At 47.6% G+C, this 15,659-nt stretch overlaps 2 protein-coding genes across 6 annotated transcripts; one reads left to right on the forward strand and one right to left on the reverse strand.

Moving 5' to 3' along the window:
* Positions 1 to 3,798: 3,798 nt before the first annotated feature.
* HMGA1 (high mobility group AT-hook 1) lies at positions 3,799 to 12,200 on the forward strand. 2 transcript variants are annotated; one of them, XM_044674165.1, is made up of 5 exons: positions 3,799 to 4,678; positions 7,091 to 7,117; positions 7,784 to 7,867; positions 9,558 to 9,608; positions 10,749 to 12,200. In XM_044674165.1, exons 1-5 carry the CDS (start codon positions 4,562 to 4,564, stop codon positions 10,800 to 10,802), a joined length of 333 nt encoding a protein of 110 aa, XP_044530100.1. In that variant the 5' UTR covers positions 3,799 to 4,561; the 3' UTR covers positions 10,803 to 12,200. The 2 variants fall into 2 exon arrangements, with proteins under 2 accessions (XP_044530100.1, XP_044530101.1); XM_044674166.1 differs by lacking the exon at positions 7,091 to 7,117 and having other exon boundaries at positions 3,799 to 4,663.
* On the reverse strand, positions 5,297 to 14,718 carry SMIM29 (small integral membrane protein 29). Of its 4 annotated transcripts, XR_006506110.1 has the most exons (6): positions 14,127 to 14,718; positions 13,969 to 13,994; positions 13,082 to 13,187; positions 12,783 to 12,881; positions 10,827 to 10,886; positions 5,297 to 5,586 (listed from the first exon to the last, which is right to left on the reverse strand). XR_006506110.1 is itself a non-coding variant. In XM_044674163.1 (5 exons), exons 1-4 carry the CDS (start codon positions 14,235 to 14,237, stop codon positions 12,816 to 12,818), a joined length of 309 nt encoding a protein of 102 aa, XP_044530098.1. In that variant the 5' UTR covers positions 14,238 to 14,718; the 3' UTR covers positions 10,798 to 10,886; positions 12,783 to 12,815. The 4 variants fall into 4 exon arrangements, 3 of the variants coding, with proteins under 3 accessions (XP_044530098.1, XP_044530099.1, XP_044530097.1); XM_044674163.1 differs by lacking the exon at positions 5,297 to 5,586 and having other exon boundaries at positions 10,798 to 10,886; XM_044674164.1 differs by lacking the exons at positions 5,297 to 5,586; positions 10,827 to 10,886 and having other exon boundaries at positions 12,426 to 12,881; positions 14,187 to 14,718.
* Between the last annotated feature and the right edge of the window lie 941 nt (positions 14,719 to 15,659).

Below are 15,659 nucleotides of genomic sequence, written 5' to 3' on the forward strand. Positions count from 1 at the left end.
GGGGGGGGTCCTCTTTGCGCACTCTTCCCCGGCTTTTAAAGGCGGAAACCCAAGCATTGGCGCTTGGGTAGAAGGGGGCTCGCGCGCCCGCAGGTACCCCCCGGGAGACCGGGAAACTGGGGGTCGGTTCTTTTAGCCTTCCCTTCCCCCCCTCTCCCGGCTTTCACCTCCCGCTCTGCGTGGAAGCTTTATAATAATAAGTATGGCTCTTTGCAAACGATCGGAGGACCCCCCCACACACCCCAGGACATGAGGCGGTGGGGGGGCGCTCGGGTTGCAAGGGCACGAGGGAGAAGCTGAAACTGGGAGGGGGAGAGATTGGGCACGTGCGTCGGGTTCGTGCCCATCCCCCCACGGGAGCGGAGGGAAAGGAAAGTCAAGGTAGTGAAGGAGAGAGGGAAGGGGGGAGGAGGGGCAATGGCCCCTACCCCCAGTTTGTGACCCCACCCCCTCCCCCGAGGAGGCGGGGCTCCCTTTAGGTAAATGGGGTTTAAGCCTACCCAGCCCCACCCCGCCTGGAGACTAGACCCGGCGGCTTGCTTGCTCTTCTCACCCCGGTCTCGGCCAGGCCAGCCCTCCCGCCCCCACAAACAGGTTTCTCAGCTTTGCTTGGCCCTGTTGGAACTAGCCCTTTTGGCACCCCAGATTTATTGGGGGTGGCGGAAGGGGCGCTCACTCCCGACACTGGATCATTATCTCCTTCACGCCTAAAGGGCCAGGTAACCCCGGAATAGAGAGGGTGGCTGGTAAGCTATTGGGGGGGAGGGGTTCTGTAGTCACTGACTGAGAAACATAAGGCCTGGAAATGAGGTCCCCCGAAAGCTTTAGAAGCTGGCCCTTCAGGCCTCACCGCCAGGTTGGATATGGCCTGGTTTCTGCAACAAGCCCAGTTTCTTTGGGGGAGGAGGGGATGTGTGTAAGACTCCCACCCAGGTAACTTGTGATTCCACCTGTGAAACGGGAAGGCAGTCACAGATTTGTGACTTTCAGCAAAGCCACTTTTCTCCTCAACCTGGGCCTCAGGTCCCCATCGGTAAAAGAGAGGGAGTTGGACAGGCTTCATAGAGAAGGGCCATTCCAAAGGACTCAAAAGCCTTCCAAGACTTAGAGATGGAATGACTTCATTTAACCCATCAGAATTGGACTTCCCTTTAGGTTTAAGGAACAGTCTGAGGAACCTAGGCCATTCATTTTGATTGGATTCTCCAGGCTCCCAGGAAGTAGACACAGGGGTTTTGTGTGTGCCTAGCAAGAGCAACTGGGGGTTGGTTAAAGTTGCCTGGGCTATCATGGAATGGGTCTCTTATGTTTTTGGAATGACTAAGCAAGAAGATCCTTGAAAAGGGCCTAAGACTGGGTTCCCATCCCTTTACTTCACCCACCCCCCATTTCCCATCCCAGAACAAGCAGGTGGTTGTGCTCAGAATTGACTAAAAGAATGACTGGGTGAATTGCAGCTCCTGGGTGGGAACTTGGGGGAGGGATGGGGCAGATGGTCCAGATTTCATGTAAGTTGGCCTCTCATTTAGCTGATTAATTTTGTTTAGTTTTTAACGGAAACCTGTGGTGTAATATAAGATTCTAATCACTGTCTAATTACAAAGCAAGGCAAACCACTAATTACAAAGCAGGATAAATCGCCAAACTACCTTGTTTAAAAGTATCTCAAAATCTGAAATGTTATAAAATAGAATAATTACCAATAGGGCAGAGATCTGCTGTGGAGAGAATTTCCCTAGGGCTGAAAGATGAGGGGAAATTAATTTACAAAATGTGTTGTTGTTTTTTTGTTTTTTTTTTAAATCTGTATATACATTGGGAGTGTGTGCTGGAAAGGTAATTTTTTTAAAAACTACTTGACACAACAAAAACTGGGGTTTCAAGACTAACTTTTTTGAGTATTGGCATATTCTTTCAAGAAAGGGGCATGTCTTCCAGTAGGAAAGAGTGCTGGTTTTGAAGTAGAAACCTGGATTCAAATCCTGCCTTGTGGTATTCATTTGGGTAACTTGGATCAACTCTTGAGTTTCAGTTCCTTATATATAGACCATATCCTTTTCAGCTCTAAATCTATTTCTCCTATTTCCTCTTCATTATCTTATTTGATCCTCACTGTAATCCTATAGGGATAAGCATTGCAAGTTTCCACTTATTCACATTTTATAGATGAAAGAAAACTGGTTCCCATCCAGGTGATGGGTGGGTGTTCAGGGGGAACATGTGGAATTTGCAGCAAATGAGTTCCTTTCCTGAAGGACTAATCCTGGGTAGGCAAAAGCTGGGAATCTAAACTCCAAGGTTCTAGTCTCGAGACTAGAGTCACACTATGTGACAAAGATCACTGGCCATTTTTTAACAATGGTCCTCCCATCTATAACTTGGAAATGATGCCATGTAGAATGGGTTGATACCCCTGGAGGTAATATATTTTTAAGTCTAGGGAAGAGAAGTTCTCTTATAGGAACCATGGTTCCTTTCTTCAAGGTTCTAGGATTATATTAAAGAATTGGGGAGACGGGATAGTAAGTATAGCTCTGAATCAGGAAGACTCGTTCATGTCCTTCATCTTAAAAATTCTGCCTGGATGACCCTGGATAAGTCACTTAACTTCAACTACTCTCTTAAGATTTTCATTAGTAATGGGAATTTTCTTATCTGGGAGTTCCCTGTGCCAATGAAATCACAGGTCCAGCTCCTTTATTGTTTATAGGCTTTATGTTAACCCTGTGAAGTAGGTAGTATATTATCCCCATTTTACAGATAAGGAAAATAAAACTTAGAATGGAAATGCTATTAGATGGCAGAGTTGGGACTAGAGCCTGTTTCTTCTGATTGGGCCTTCCCTGAACCTTTCAGTTCTCTTCTTCACTGCCTAATTGTGAAATGGTTCACCATTTTGCAGCAAGAGAAATATTAGGTTTCATGTTTAGATGAATTTATTAACTGATGGGCTGTAAAGAGGAAAGAACTTTGAGACGAGTTAAGAGGATGCTTTAAGAGTAATTCTGCCTGTAGGCAGTGAGGTGGCCTGGATTCCCTTGAACCAGATTTCTAGAACTTTCTAGAAGTTCTGAGTCTCCAAAATATTCCCTACTTTGTACACAAGGAGTGTTTGGACCTTTGACCTTGTTTTGGATATAGGAAGGTATGAGAAACGATGGAAAGGGTAAAGGAAACCACAAAAGAAGGGATCATAAATCTTAAAGAGTTGGAAGGGAAGGGAATAAACATTTATATAGCAACTATTATGCTAAGAGCTTTACAAATATTATCTCATTTGATCCTAACAATAAACCTGCCAGGTAGGTGCTGCTGTTCCCCTTTTACAGTTAAGGGAACAGGCACATGGAGATTATGACTTATCTAGGGTCACATAGCTGGTGAGTGGTAATGGATTTGAATTCAAGTCATCTTGACTTAAGGCCCAGAATTTTATTACAGCTGCCCCTGAATAATACTCAAATGTCCAGTGGCAGAAACTAGACTAGAACCCAGGATGATAAAGTCAAATTCCCTTGTTTTGTTTTGTTTTGTTTTTTTTTCTTTTTTGGTTGGTTGGGGGGGTTTTTTTGTTTGTGTTTTGTTTCTTTTAAACCCTTACCTTGCATCTTAGAATCAGTGCTGAGTATGGGTTCCCAGGCAGAAAAGCCATAAGGGATAAGCAGTGGGGGTTAAGTAACCCTTACCTGAGTTCTGTCTTAGAATTAAGACTGTATTGATTCCAAGGCAGAAGAATGTTAAATTTAGGCAATGGGAGTTAAATGACATGGGTTACATAGGAAGTATCTGAGGCCACATTTGAACCCAGGACCCCCCATTTCTAGACCTGGCTTTCTACCTAGGTGCCCCCCAATTCCCTCATTTTAATAGGGAGAACTGAGATCCCACAAGGCATGGGGGTAAGGAACAAGAGAAAGTGGGCTGCCAGGCTTCTTGTGCTCCATCCTCTAAGGTGCTTTCTCAAACCCTAATTAGTGCTTCAGTTTCTTTTGTCCTGTGAGAGGGGCTTGGCAGAGGGAAGGAGTCTCCTAAGTGATGTTTGCTCTACTAATAACAACAAGCACAGTCTAAAGCTACAGATTCTCTGCCTTTTCCTCCTCTCCCAAACTTGCTCCTGGGCTAGGGCATCTGGGTGGCTCCCTACCTGGAAAAGCCAGGTTGGTAGGCAGGTTGTGCCTCCACTTCTGCCCTGGGCCCTGTGGGGGTGGCAAGCGCCAGGGTTAGGACAAAGAGCCTTTCTGAGCTGGGGAGATAAGGCACAGATTAACTCCATCCTGTCCAGCCCCCACTGCTGCAGCTGGGATAGCAGGCACTCCTGGGGAGGAGACGAGGAATCGGCTTGGGTCAGAGCCAGGGAATTCCATCCTTAGGACAAGGGGAGGGAGGAAGGGAGGGTGAGAATGTCTTGGGCACAGCAGAGGGGGAGTTGGGGGGTTGAGGACGGGTGGCAGGTGGCTACAAGAAGTTTTTTTAATCTTTTTTTTTTTCTGATTCTCTCCCCTACTCTCAGAACCCTGCCCCCCCCTTACCCTTTACCACCTCTCATTAGAGAAGGGGAAAGATGAGTGAATCGAGTTCAAAGTCCAGCCAGCCTCTGGCCTCCAAGCAGGAGAAAGAAGGGTCTGAGAAGAGAGGGCGGGGCCGACCCCGGAAACAGCCTCCGGTAAGTTTCACCCAAGTTTCACCGGACCCTCTGGGGCCCTCCAGTAAGGATGACCAAGCAGGGGACCACCAGGTGCTTTTTATTTTTCCCTTCTGGGAGTAAAACATTGGGTTTGAAATCAAGAGGGTCAGATTCAAATCAAGCTCCTACTTTCATTGTTTTGTGACATTTGAAAAGTGATTGCTCCTCTCCGAACCCCATCTATAAAATAGGCACTAAATCTCTCCATTTTTATTATTCTATGAATACAGAGGCTTCAGTTATAGTTTTCTGTTGGGTCTGAGAAATAACTACAAGGTTATACCTCAGTTAAACTGATAAGAAAAAATTAGGTAACTGGGGGAGGTCATTCTGAGATACCAGAAAAATTGGGGAGGTGGCAAGGGAAGAAAGGCTGGTAGGCAGAGAGAGATCATTTTGTCCTCCCATTCCTACATCCCTACCTACAGCTGTAATATTGACCCTAAGAAAGAATCTGGTATCTGCTATCTCTTGTTGGAGATGTTGGAAGAATACTGCTGAAGATGGGGAGGGGTGCACAAAACCCAAAGGATAACTTCTTAATCCCATTTGGGGCTTTTTTTTTTTTTTTTAAGCCCTTACCTTCCATCTTAGAATCAATACTGTGTGTTTGGTTCCAAGGGAGAAGGGCTTTAAGGGCTAGGAAATGGGGGTTAGGTATCTTGAGGCCAGATTTGAACTCATCCCTAATCTTAAATGAATCCTATCAGTCATGAGAGTAGAGTAAGTAGAATGAATCTGGGAATCCCAGCAACTAGGCCTTTCCTGCTTCCCTTTTGTAACCCAAAGGGGTTGAATCTTAGTATCAGTCTTCCTTCCTTTTGGTCCCAAGTCCCCCGGCCTCAGCCTTTGTGTGGGAAGGAGAGAGCACCACAGATTTTTCTGTTCCTCTGACAGTTCTCCTGCAAAAGAAGATAAGATATAACTGATAAGAACCCTGTAAGCATCAGGATGGCTTGTTGGGAGCTAAGAAATGAGCCTTTGTCCTTGAAGATAGATCCCAGGTGGCTTGTTCCTAGCCACAGCCCAAGTAATCTAACACCCAGTCACTCCTCTTTGCCCACAAGCCTCTTTCTGGCCAGCAGGGAGGAAAAATGACCACTGGGATGATAAGGTTTGGAGGTGAGGGGGAGAGATGCCAAGGCACTGAGCTTGGAATTGGGAAGACCTGAAATCTGGCTTCCCAGACATTTACTAGCTGTGTGACCATGGGCAAGTCACTTAACCTATGCCTCATCTTCCTCATTTGTAAAATAAGGATAATAGGCTCTCTGTTCTAGGGTTGCTATGAGGATCAAATAGCATTTAATAATAAAAGCATTTAGCACAGGATTGGCATGTAGGTGCTGCATAAATAAAATCTAGCTGTTACTAGAATGTGTTGCAAGTTACTCCTGTAATTTGCTAGGTGGTAGCCAGATTGAGGCCCTCTGTTGTAATTCTTTCAAATCCCACTTGGGGCTCTTTTTTTTTTTTTTTTTTTTTTTTTTTTTTTTTTTTAACCTTTACCTTCTATCTTGGAATCAATACTGTGTATTGGTTCCAAGGCAGAAGAATGGTAAGAGATAGGCACTGGGTGTTAAGTGACTTGACCAGTCACACAGCTAGGAAGAGTTTAAACCTAAGAACTTCCATCTCTTAGTCTGGCTCTCATTCCACTGAGCCACCTAGCTGCCCCCTCTGGGATTTTCTTGGTAAAAGATACTGCAGTGGTTTGCCATTTCCTTCTCCAGCTCATTTTACAGATGAGGAAACTGAGGCAGGCAGAATTAAGTAACTTAACCCAGGGTCAGATAGGTAGGAAATATCTGGGGCTGGATTTGAACTCCCAGACTCCAGGTTCCTGTACTCTATGGACACTGTGCCACCTTGCTAAATGATGGGCTGGACAGTTGAAGGCATTTAGGCATCTATCTGCTGGTAAAGCTTTAGATAATTAAATCCCCTCATGGAAAAATTTCTTCTGCCCTCTGTTCCTCACCTGGCTTAGAAGATTTTGTGACCTTGAGTATGGGTCAGGTTACTTTTGGAACCCATCAGTAAAATGGGAATACTGGCCATCTTGCAAAATCCTCACTCCTGTTGTGTGTGAAATCTTCAAGAGATTGAGTTTCTAGATGAGAAGGCTTGTGTGTGGGAAGAATGGAAGAAAGGGTTAGCCTCTGTTAATCCCCCTTGAGCATCCTTTCCATCACTGCCTCCAAAATCAGCCATCCTAGTGGTCACCTTCCTTCTTGGGGCTGGCTGCTATGGAGCAGAGGAGTGGGTATTGGGTTACTTGGACTGTGGCTATAAACAGCCCAGGTGACTGAGGAAACCGTAGCTGGGACGCCCTTCCCTCATTGTCCATGCCTTATTCATGAGCTTTTTATTTCTCTTGGGCTTATGAAAATTTCATCAGCAAAGGTAGGGACCTCCAAAGTGGGGTCCCAGGCTTAATTTTCTTTACCTGGAATGGGGAGGTAGTTGGGCAAGGCTCCAGAATTCTGGCAGAAGTAACTCTTGCTTTCTTTGCCCTACTCAAAGGAGTTAAATTTATCCATCCTCCCCCTTTACCTTCATCCATCTTTTCCCCACCAGGGACTGGTAGAGAAAGATGTGAGGGAACAAACTGGGCTCTGTGTAGGGGACCATAGACAGGGAATGGAGTAGAATCAGAAAGAATTTGGGGATCATCCATCTCTTAAGGCCCTCCAGGCAGAGAGCAGGCCACTTTTCTTCCAGAAAGCCTTTTTTATCTTTTTACCATAAGAAAGAAATGCTGAGAAAGACTGATACTCCAATGTATAGATAATGAATCAGACCTAGAAAGATGTCACAGCTGCCCTTCAGAGACCTTGGACCTCATAGGATCTGAAGTAACCAACCATGCCAAGAAAACCAAGAAAAGAATTTCCTTCCTTTTCAGAAGGGATAGGGAAGAATGAGGATTAGATGGGTGGTTTTTGTCAAATCCATTTCACTTTATCTATAAAATGGATTCACTAACTTTCATATTACTTACCTGTGGTTCTTATAAGGAAACACTATTTGTGTCTTGCAAGGGGCTTCAGAAATGTAAATAAATTGTGTGTTTGGTTGTCCCATCTTATCTTCCAGAAGGAACCCAGTGAAGCACCAACTCCCAAGAGACCTCGGGGCAGACCAAAGGGGAGCAAGAACAAGGGGTCTGCCAAAAGCCGGGTGAGTTGCTGGGCTATGTGGAGGGCAAGTTTCCTCCATTTAGACAGCAGTTTGGAAAATAGATTAGGAGGAATTTAAGAGGTTTGGTCTTAGCAGAATGGTAAAGCAGCATCTTAGTGTAAGACTCAATGATGACTTGGGAAAGGGAAGGAAACTGGTGGATGGTGTGTATTTCTTTCTGTCTGACCTGTCTTAGGGTAGGACACAACAGGTTCTATTCTGCTCTTGAGTGGGGTGGGAATGGCTCAGTGGATACAATGATAGAGTGATGGGCCTGGAAACTCAGGAAATCTGAGTGTTCAAATCTTGATATGCTTACAAGTCATGTAAAGCCTGGGAAAATCATTTAATCTTCATTGGCCTCAGCTTTCTCATCTGTAAAATGTGAATAAAAATAATGCCTACCTCTCCCAGGGTTATTAGTGAGAGCATTCTAAAGAATTTAGCCTTAGTCGCCAACTGGGTAGTTCAGTGGATTGAGAGCCAGGCTTAGAGGCTGGAGATCCTAGGTTCAAATCTAGCCTCAGACACTCCTAGTTGTGTGACCCTGGGCAAGCCACTTAACCCCCCACTGCCTTGCCCTTACCACTCTTCTGCCTTGGAACCAATACATAGTATTGAGTCTAAGACAGAAGGTGAGGGTTTTTTTAAAAAAGACCATTATTAAGACTATTTAACAAGGCTTTTTTAGTCTTCATGATCCATAGCCCAAAAGAGAAATAGAAACACGACTAGTTAACACAGAGCACTGGCCCTGATTCAGGGGGGTCTATGTTCAAATCTGCTCTCTGGAACTTACTAGGTAAGGGTTAAAAATAATAACAAAAAATAAATAAAAGAGCTCAGCCCATGGCTTTCCATATAGTAAGTGCATGTTAGCCATTATTAGTGGGAAAAGGACATTGACTTTCCAACCATATTTGAGGGTTCTCATCTCTTAATTGGGCATGTGTGTACCTTGGTTTCCTCATTTATAAAATGTCTTTTTACCTCATTAGAGCTGTTTGAAAATCAGATGGTGTAGATAATAGAAAACCTTTTTAAAGGGTGGTCCGCTATTAGAGCATTTTATAAAATCAACTTTTGTAAAAGTTCATAAAGCAAAAAAAAGGTTCATTGCTTAGGGTTGGGGGAGAGTAGGGAGATTGGAGTTGGCTGGAGAGAGGCTTCAGTCGCCTTCTGATTCTCCTGGCATTGGGGAGAACCAGGGAATGATTCATCTGGGGTGTAGAGGGAAGGGGGAGGAGGGTGTTCCTTTCATCCCCCAGGAAATTAAGTTATCGAGGGGGTGTTGAAGGAAGGGGGAGGGACCTCTAAAGAAGAGGCCAAACATATGGGGTTGGGGAGGGTCCTGGTTGGTGGCTTCTTTGAGAAGCTGTTTTTGCTCTATTTATTTATTTATTTAGTTTGAGGGTTCGACTCATATCCTCTTGAGTCATGGGTGGAAGAGGCTTAGGGCTCTGGTGGGAAGAAAAAGGAGTGAGGAGTGTATATGTGTTTAGATAAATAGATAGAATGTCTAGTGCTGGAGGGCAAGCCCTACCTAGGCTGGGAGAGCTTTCAGAGTTCTGACGGATCCCATCCTGTATAGATGGGATCGATACTCCACATCTGTGAGAGAAAATTAGAGCCTTTGCCCACTTGTTTAAGAGAAACTGCTTTGTTGACTCCTGGGTCTGTTCCTTCTTAGAAAACCACCACTGCACCAGGGAGGAAACCAAGAGGTAGACCCAAAAAGCTGGTAGGTAAAAGAGCTGCGTGTGTGAGAAAATGAGAGGGAGATGGTTGTCCAGGGCACTTGCCTCTTGCTTCTAGGATCTGCCTTAGCCCAGGAAGAAGCCTTGAGTAAAGGAATCTCTAGAATCATTCTCCTAGATTTGGACTTCTTACCTCTTCCCCATCTGTTTTTTTCCCCTCATTCCTCTCAAGGACATTTCATTCCAAAAAGTCCTAATTTCCCCTCTAAGGATTGCCTGTGGTCAATAAAAGTGGGAGCAGTGACCAGGCACAGGTTGGGGACCTCTTGGTGAGAAGAACAGCTCATTCTAGTGCCCCACAAGGTGGCAGTTAGCCCAAAGCCAGGCAGGCACTGGAGTCTCCCAACTCTTCTGCCTTCCTGCTTTCAGCCAGACCAGCCCCCTTCCCCTTGGTGGGGGGGTTGGGGGGGGTGGAAGAAGAGAGACAACATCTGGCAGGCCTCCAGGAGTGAGTAACAGGAAGCGACTTGTTTTGGAGTCTCTGCCTGGCACGGGGGCCGCCCTGGGTCCGTTCGGTGTCCCAAATTCCCACCCTGTGAGTGTGCTCTAGAACTCACTTCCCTTTCCTCCCTCCACCACCAAGGTCAGCCCCGGGCCACCTCCTAAGCCTGGGCGCCCCCCATTCCCCCCACCCCCCCAAGACAAGGACAGGAACAAAGGGGCCCAGCCAGGCTGCTCACCTCTTTATTTCTGCTTTGCTACCACTGCCTGCCAGGGGAGGAGTCCCCCCTGCCCTCCCATCTCCTTTTGTGCTGGCTTTTTCCTAGTCTTCCCTCGCCTGGGACGCTCACTTCCTCCCCTCCCCTCCCCCACTGTAGTAGAGAGGAAAGAATGCCTGGGCGGGGGGAGGAGCCTGGCCGGGGAGGAAGCCGCTGGAGTGAGCTCTGTTTTCCCTTTAAATTCCTCCTCATTTTATGAATGAAACCGGGCTGCAAGAGTGCTGAGTCACCCACACACTCAGCCCTGACTCATCCCAACCCCAGAGCATGGAGGGGGGGGCCTGGGTGTGTGTAGGGGGGCACTTTGCCACCCCCCCCCCAGCCCTGGGGCTTGTGGGGGAGGGTCCTTCCCTGGAGGAAGCAGGGGGAGCACATCCCACCTTTTCCCCACCTATTCCCTTGCAGGAGAAAGAAGAGGAAGAGGGGATATCCCAGGAGTCTTCAGAGGAGGAGCAGTAACTGAGTCTGCTTGTATCTTCCTACCTCATCCCCCTCGATGACGATGATGACAACGATGATGGCAGCGGCCCTTTCATTCTGGGACTAGACAGAAAAATGTTGATCTTTAAATCCCCATTTTTCTTTCTCCCCCTCCCCCCTCCCAAACCTCTCTTCTCCCTCCATCTGCCCTTCCTGGTCAGGGAAATAACAGCTCAACCCGGGAAAACTACAGCTACCCCAAGCTGGGCAGGGGAGAGGAAGGGTTGGCAGTTGGGCATTTCCCTAACTCCCTTCCCCCCTCTCCCCACTCCATTCACCCTTCCTTAGACACCACCACCCTCCCCTTCCCAGACCTGGGATTTCTTTTGTATGCCTTCCTCTCTGACAGGGCTAAACTGACTTAGCTGCCAACACCTGTTTCTTTGGTCTGTGCCCCCTGGAATGGGACCCGGGTTTCTGTTTTCCTGCCCTCCCCAAAGGGTTTGAGACGAAGGACAGATAGATGGACAAGCTTCTTGATCTTAAAGAGCTTGGCTTCTCTCTGACTTCTATCTGGGGTGATCCTGTGCCCTCCTCCCCTTTTTTCTGCCTTCCATCCAGCCAAAATTGGTCCCAGGGGTGGAAGCAGAATGAAGGGGAAGCCTGATCCCCCCCCCCCATTCCCTCCCCACACTTTCCTTAGCATCAACTGGAATGGGGCTGGGCTGGAGTGCAAGAGAGTCAGGCACTGGGAGAAGTAGCCCAGGGAGGGGAGGAGGAGGGCCTGATTCACCTCTTATTTCCTTGCAGCTCCAGAGATCTAGGGAAAAGGGGGATTCGACAATCCTATTAATTTCCCCCAATCCTGGGCTGGCCTGCCTTGGCCTATGATTTTTTTGCCTTTGGAATACATGCTTTGCAAGGATTTTGTTTCTATCTTGGCCCTCCTACTCCATCCCTCATTTCAGAATGCCACCCCCTCCCCCTAGGAACTGGTTACATCTTCCCTCTGTTCACAATCTACCTCTGAGCACATTATGTTGGTTTTGTTTTTATATTCTGTGGCTTCCAGACACCCAGCCATGCAGGTTCTTTGGTTCCCATATTCATCTACCCTCAACCCTCCCCCATCTACCCTGCTTATCCTCCCCAGATCTTTGCAAGGAAGGCTTGGTGGGGTGAGGAGAGAGGAGACACCATGCCTAGTTTACTAAAAAGTTGACATTGTTGAGGAGGCAGGGCCCCAGGGGAGCTGCCCACCCCCACTTCTATCAGCCCTTCCTTGGCTAATCTTCAGGTTGGGAGGGTTAAGGGAAGGAGGTCCAGCTGAAGTGGGGGGAAGGGGTGGTCCCAGACTGTTATGAGGCCCCCCCCCACTCCACTCTGGTTTCCTATTTGCAGTTACTTGAATAAAAATAAATTCCTTTTTTTCTTGGACCAAAAGTCTTCATTCTAGGGGATAGGTAGGGAGTGATGGCTATCCCTAAGGTGAGGTTGGGGAACCAGACTTGAACTAAACAATATAGTCTAAAATATTGGGGCCCTTTTCCAGCTGGCTTAAAAACTCCCAACATCCAAAATGGGGTCTTTCACCTCATTACAAAGGGCCTTGTTAGCTTGAGGGGAGGGGATACTTTCTCCATCATACTCATCCACAAAACATTTTATTTACAAAATATATATTGTATAATAGAAACAAAGCCATTCCTAGAGACAGGACTCCACTACAAATCCCTCCCTAGGAAACCATAACCCAGCACCTGATAGCAAGGACAAAGGAGCATGCTGGGAGAATACTTGGGAGGGGACAGGGTACTCTCCTCCCCCTCCAATTTGGGGGTTGGCCAAGAGATACTATGGACAAGTCTGCCCAAAGAAGCATGGTAGATAGGGTCCCTTAGGGTGGGGAAGAGACCCCAGCCTCCTAGAGAGCCATGGACTGTTTGTTGCAAGTCCTGCTGGGTATAACGGGTTGGGGGAAGCCTCTGTTCTGAGATGGGCAGAAATGAGCAACTCAACTCTTGTAACAGGCAGTGAAGGACTTTTCCCTAGTTATGTCTTCACATCCAACAGGGGCATCCGTTTGTGCTGGTAACTACTGTGCCAGCCATGGACCACCTGTAAGAGGAAGAAGGAGATCCTAAAACATCCTTCCCCCACCTTGTGTAGCCCTGAACCAGGCAGGCAGAAGAGGCTTCCCTTACCAAACCCCTGAACCCTTCATTCCCCACTCTTCACCAGCCCAGAAAAGCCCAATGACCAAAATAACCCCCAGGAAAACTCGAGGGAGCCCTGGGCTGACAGGGCTGAACACTCACCTTGGGATCCCCCACCTCACAGAGCAATTCCTGCTCAGCTTCATGCAACTCTTCTGCTGGGTCATAGCTGTACATGGGCAGCAAGTGGTGCCGGAGTCTGTCCACCCTGGAAGGAAGGGGTCCCCTAATTTCCTTCTTTCCATTCCTCAGACCAAGAGCCCTTTAGCTCAGGCGCCAAAACAGAACCTACTAGGTATACTGTACCATTTTTTTTTTTAAGTACTAACCATTGGTTCTAAGGCAGAAGAATGGTAAGGGGTAGGCAATAGGGGTTAAGTGATTTGCCCAGGGTCACAGGGCTAGGAAGTGCCTGAGATTACACTAGAGCCCAGGACCTCTGGTCTCTAGGTCTAGCTCTTGGTCCACTGATTGACCTAGCTGCCCCTTACAATACACTTTCTTCCTAGGCTGAATAAATTGAGCCATTCCTACCTCCCCAAACCCACAAAGACACTCAGAAGAGTAGCCAGATGCCATTAGGGTATTCAAGAAGAAAACCGACCAGTGGTAGTATGAGAGGGGGAATCCTGCCACAGATGACCTCAGTATATACCTAGGCACTGATCATTGCTAATAATAGGCAGCACTTATATAACAATCAAGGCTTGCAAATTACTTCATGCACTAACTCAATCTGATAAAACAGGTGTGCTGAAAGATAGGGAAACTGAGGCACCGAGCAGCTGAATCAAGTACCCAGGGCCACACCAGCTGTAAGGGTCTGAGGTGCAACCGGAACATCGGTCCCCCAGTAGTCTGTCCAGTGCGCCACCTAGCTGCCTAAATGGGGAGATCTCCCTCCTCCCTGCAGTAGGACTGCCTGCACCTGCCTGCCCCCTTTCCCTCTGGGTTGGGAAGAGTTCCCTGCTTCCTGGACTAGCACTTACCGTTTCTTCTTCTGGATGTACATCATCTGTAATAAAGAGAAGGGACATTGGGTAGTGGGCAAGGGGCTTGGCAGAACGGTCGTTCCCCCCACCCCAACCAAGAGATCCTTCCACACACACCCTACGAAGAGGCTGAAAGGTAGGACTTCTTTTCTTACCACAGCAACCACCACCCCTACTAGGGTGATGAGGAAGAAGGGGCCGAGCACATAGCCCACCATGGAGTCGCTGACAGCCCTCGGGGCACTGGGTGCTGTCGTGTTACTCATCACACCAGCAGCCAGGGCAGGGGCAGGAACAGCAAGGAGTCGTCTTCAGCATGGGGCGCTTCGGGAGGGACACCTCCACTCGGGTCCCTGGGGTCGGGGGTACAAAAGTTCTCCATTTCACTCAGGGTGGGATTCAAACCTGGAACCCCTCCAGGAGGCTGACCTTGACCTCGCCCTTCCCCTACCCGAGGCCTCAGGACACTGTACAAGAACAATAATAATATTAACTCACATTTCTATAGGGCTTTCAGGTTAGGTTAGCAAAGTGCATTTCTGCTACAGCATAATAGGACAGGAAGGTGGTACGCCAAAGGGAAAGGTAGGGCTTTAATACAAATGCAAATAGCAAAATTTCCATTTTGACTGAGGAAGAAACCAAGGCCACAAACCCAAGTGTCTCTCCTAATTTCAGATACAATCCATATAGTCAGCCAGTCCACAAGATCTACCAAAGGAATGTGCCACACCTGGGTTTAAATCACATCTGTGTGGTCTTTAAGCAAGGCAGAAACCTCCCTCTCTGGGGCTTGGATTCCCATCTTTTAAAGGAAAAAGTTGAGATATCTAGGTTTTTTCCACTCTTTAAAAAATAGTTCCTTTGTTTCACCACCACATTTAGACTCTTAATTCAAGGAAACAGACATTTAGTAAGCACCTACTGTGTGCAGAGTTCTGTACTAATTGCTGGATTAGAACCAGTCCCAGCAGAGAGAGGGAAGTCCTGACTCCAAAGTAAGAGGTGTTGGAACCCATTTGACAATGCACCTTTTTCCATTTTCCACCTTCTGGAAGCTCATATGACCACACCCAAAGGCTCCATTTCTAAGAGCACCAAATTCTTAACTCAGGGTAGAAGTAGGGAGCCCCACCACCGAAAGCCACCCTCTTTCCCAAAGGAAAATGGCAAAGTGTGACACACCCTTCATCCCTGCAAGGGTCATCCCTTAAGGGCTCCCTTAGTGTCTTCAGCTGTCCCACCCTGACACTCTGGTCTGGGTAGGGTCAGGAAGAAGCTCCTTAGCCTCTACCTTTCCAATCCCTAAAATACACAAGAGCAGGAACAGAAATTTGGGGCGGGCACAGAGTACAGGGGATGATGTCACCATCTGGTGACACTTCCAATTATTTCCCGTCTTCTCCCCAGGGCCAGTAGCACCCTTCGTTTGGCAAGAGGTTGGGAGATTTGGGTAGCGGCTTGGGGGATGGGCAGTTATCAACCCGAACCTGCCCCAGCCCCAAGTTCTGAAGATGCTGAGGTTGCCAGGACCAGGTGACATCACACTGGGATGGAGGCAACTCAGACCCAAGCAGTCTTCCAGGACAGCTCTAAGAAGCAACCTTTCATCCCCATGCCCCGTCCCCGCTGGGTAAGGTGTCCGGAGCTGGTCCACAAATTCGAGAAGATCAGGCAGGCCCGGTCCA

Source organism: Gracilinanus agilis, chromosome 4, assembly GCF_016433145.1.
Source record: "Gracilinanus agilis isolate LMUSP501 chromosome 4, AgileGrace, whole genome shotgun sequence".
Classification (NCBI taxonomy): Eukaryota; Metazoa; Chordata; class Mammalia; order Didelphimorphia; family Didelphidae; genus Gracilinanus; species Gracilinanus agilis.

Coding starts and splice junctions, on each gene's coding strand:
- HMGA1 (XM_044674165.1), top strand. CDS start 4,562: ATGAGTGAATCGAGTTCAAAGTCCAGCCAGCCTCTGGCCTCCAAGCAG. Junction 4,679..7,090: donor CTCCGGTAAGTTTCACCCAA/GTTTCACCGGAC, acceptor TCATCAGCAAAG/GTAGGGACCTCCAAAGTGGG. Junction 7,868..9,557: donor AGGGGTCTGCCAAAAGCCGG/GTGAGTTGCTGG, acceptor GTTCCTTCTTAG/AAAACCACCACTGCACCAGG.
- SMIM29 (XM_044674163.1), bottom strand. CDS start 14,237: ATGAGTAACACGACAGCACCCAGTGCCCCGAGGGCTGTCAGCGACTCC. Junction 13,995..14,126: donor TAGGGGTGGTGGTTGCTGTG/GTAAGAAAAGAA, acceptor TCTTTATTACAG/ATGATGTACATCCAGAAGAA. Junction 13,188..13,968: donor TACATCCAGAAGAAGAAACG/GTAAGTGCTAGT, acceptor CCTTCCTTCCAG/GGTGGACAGACTCCGGCACC.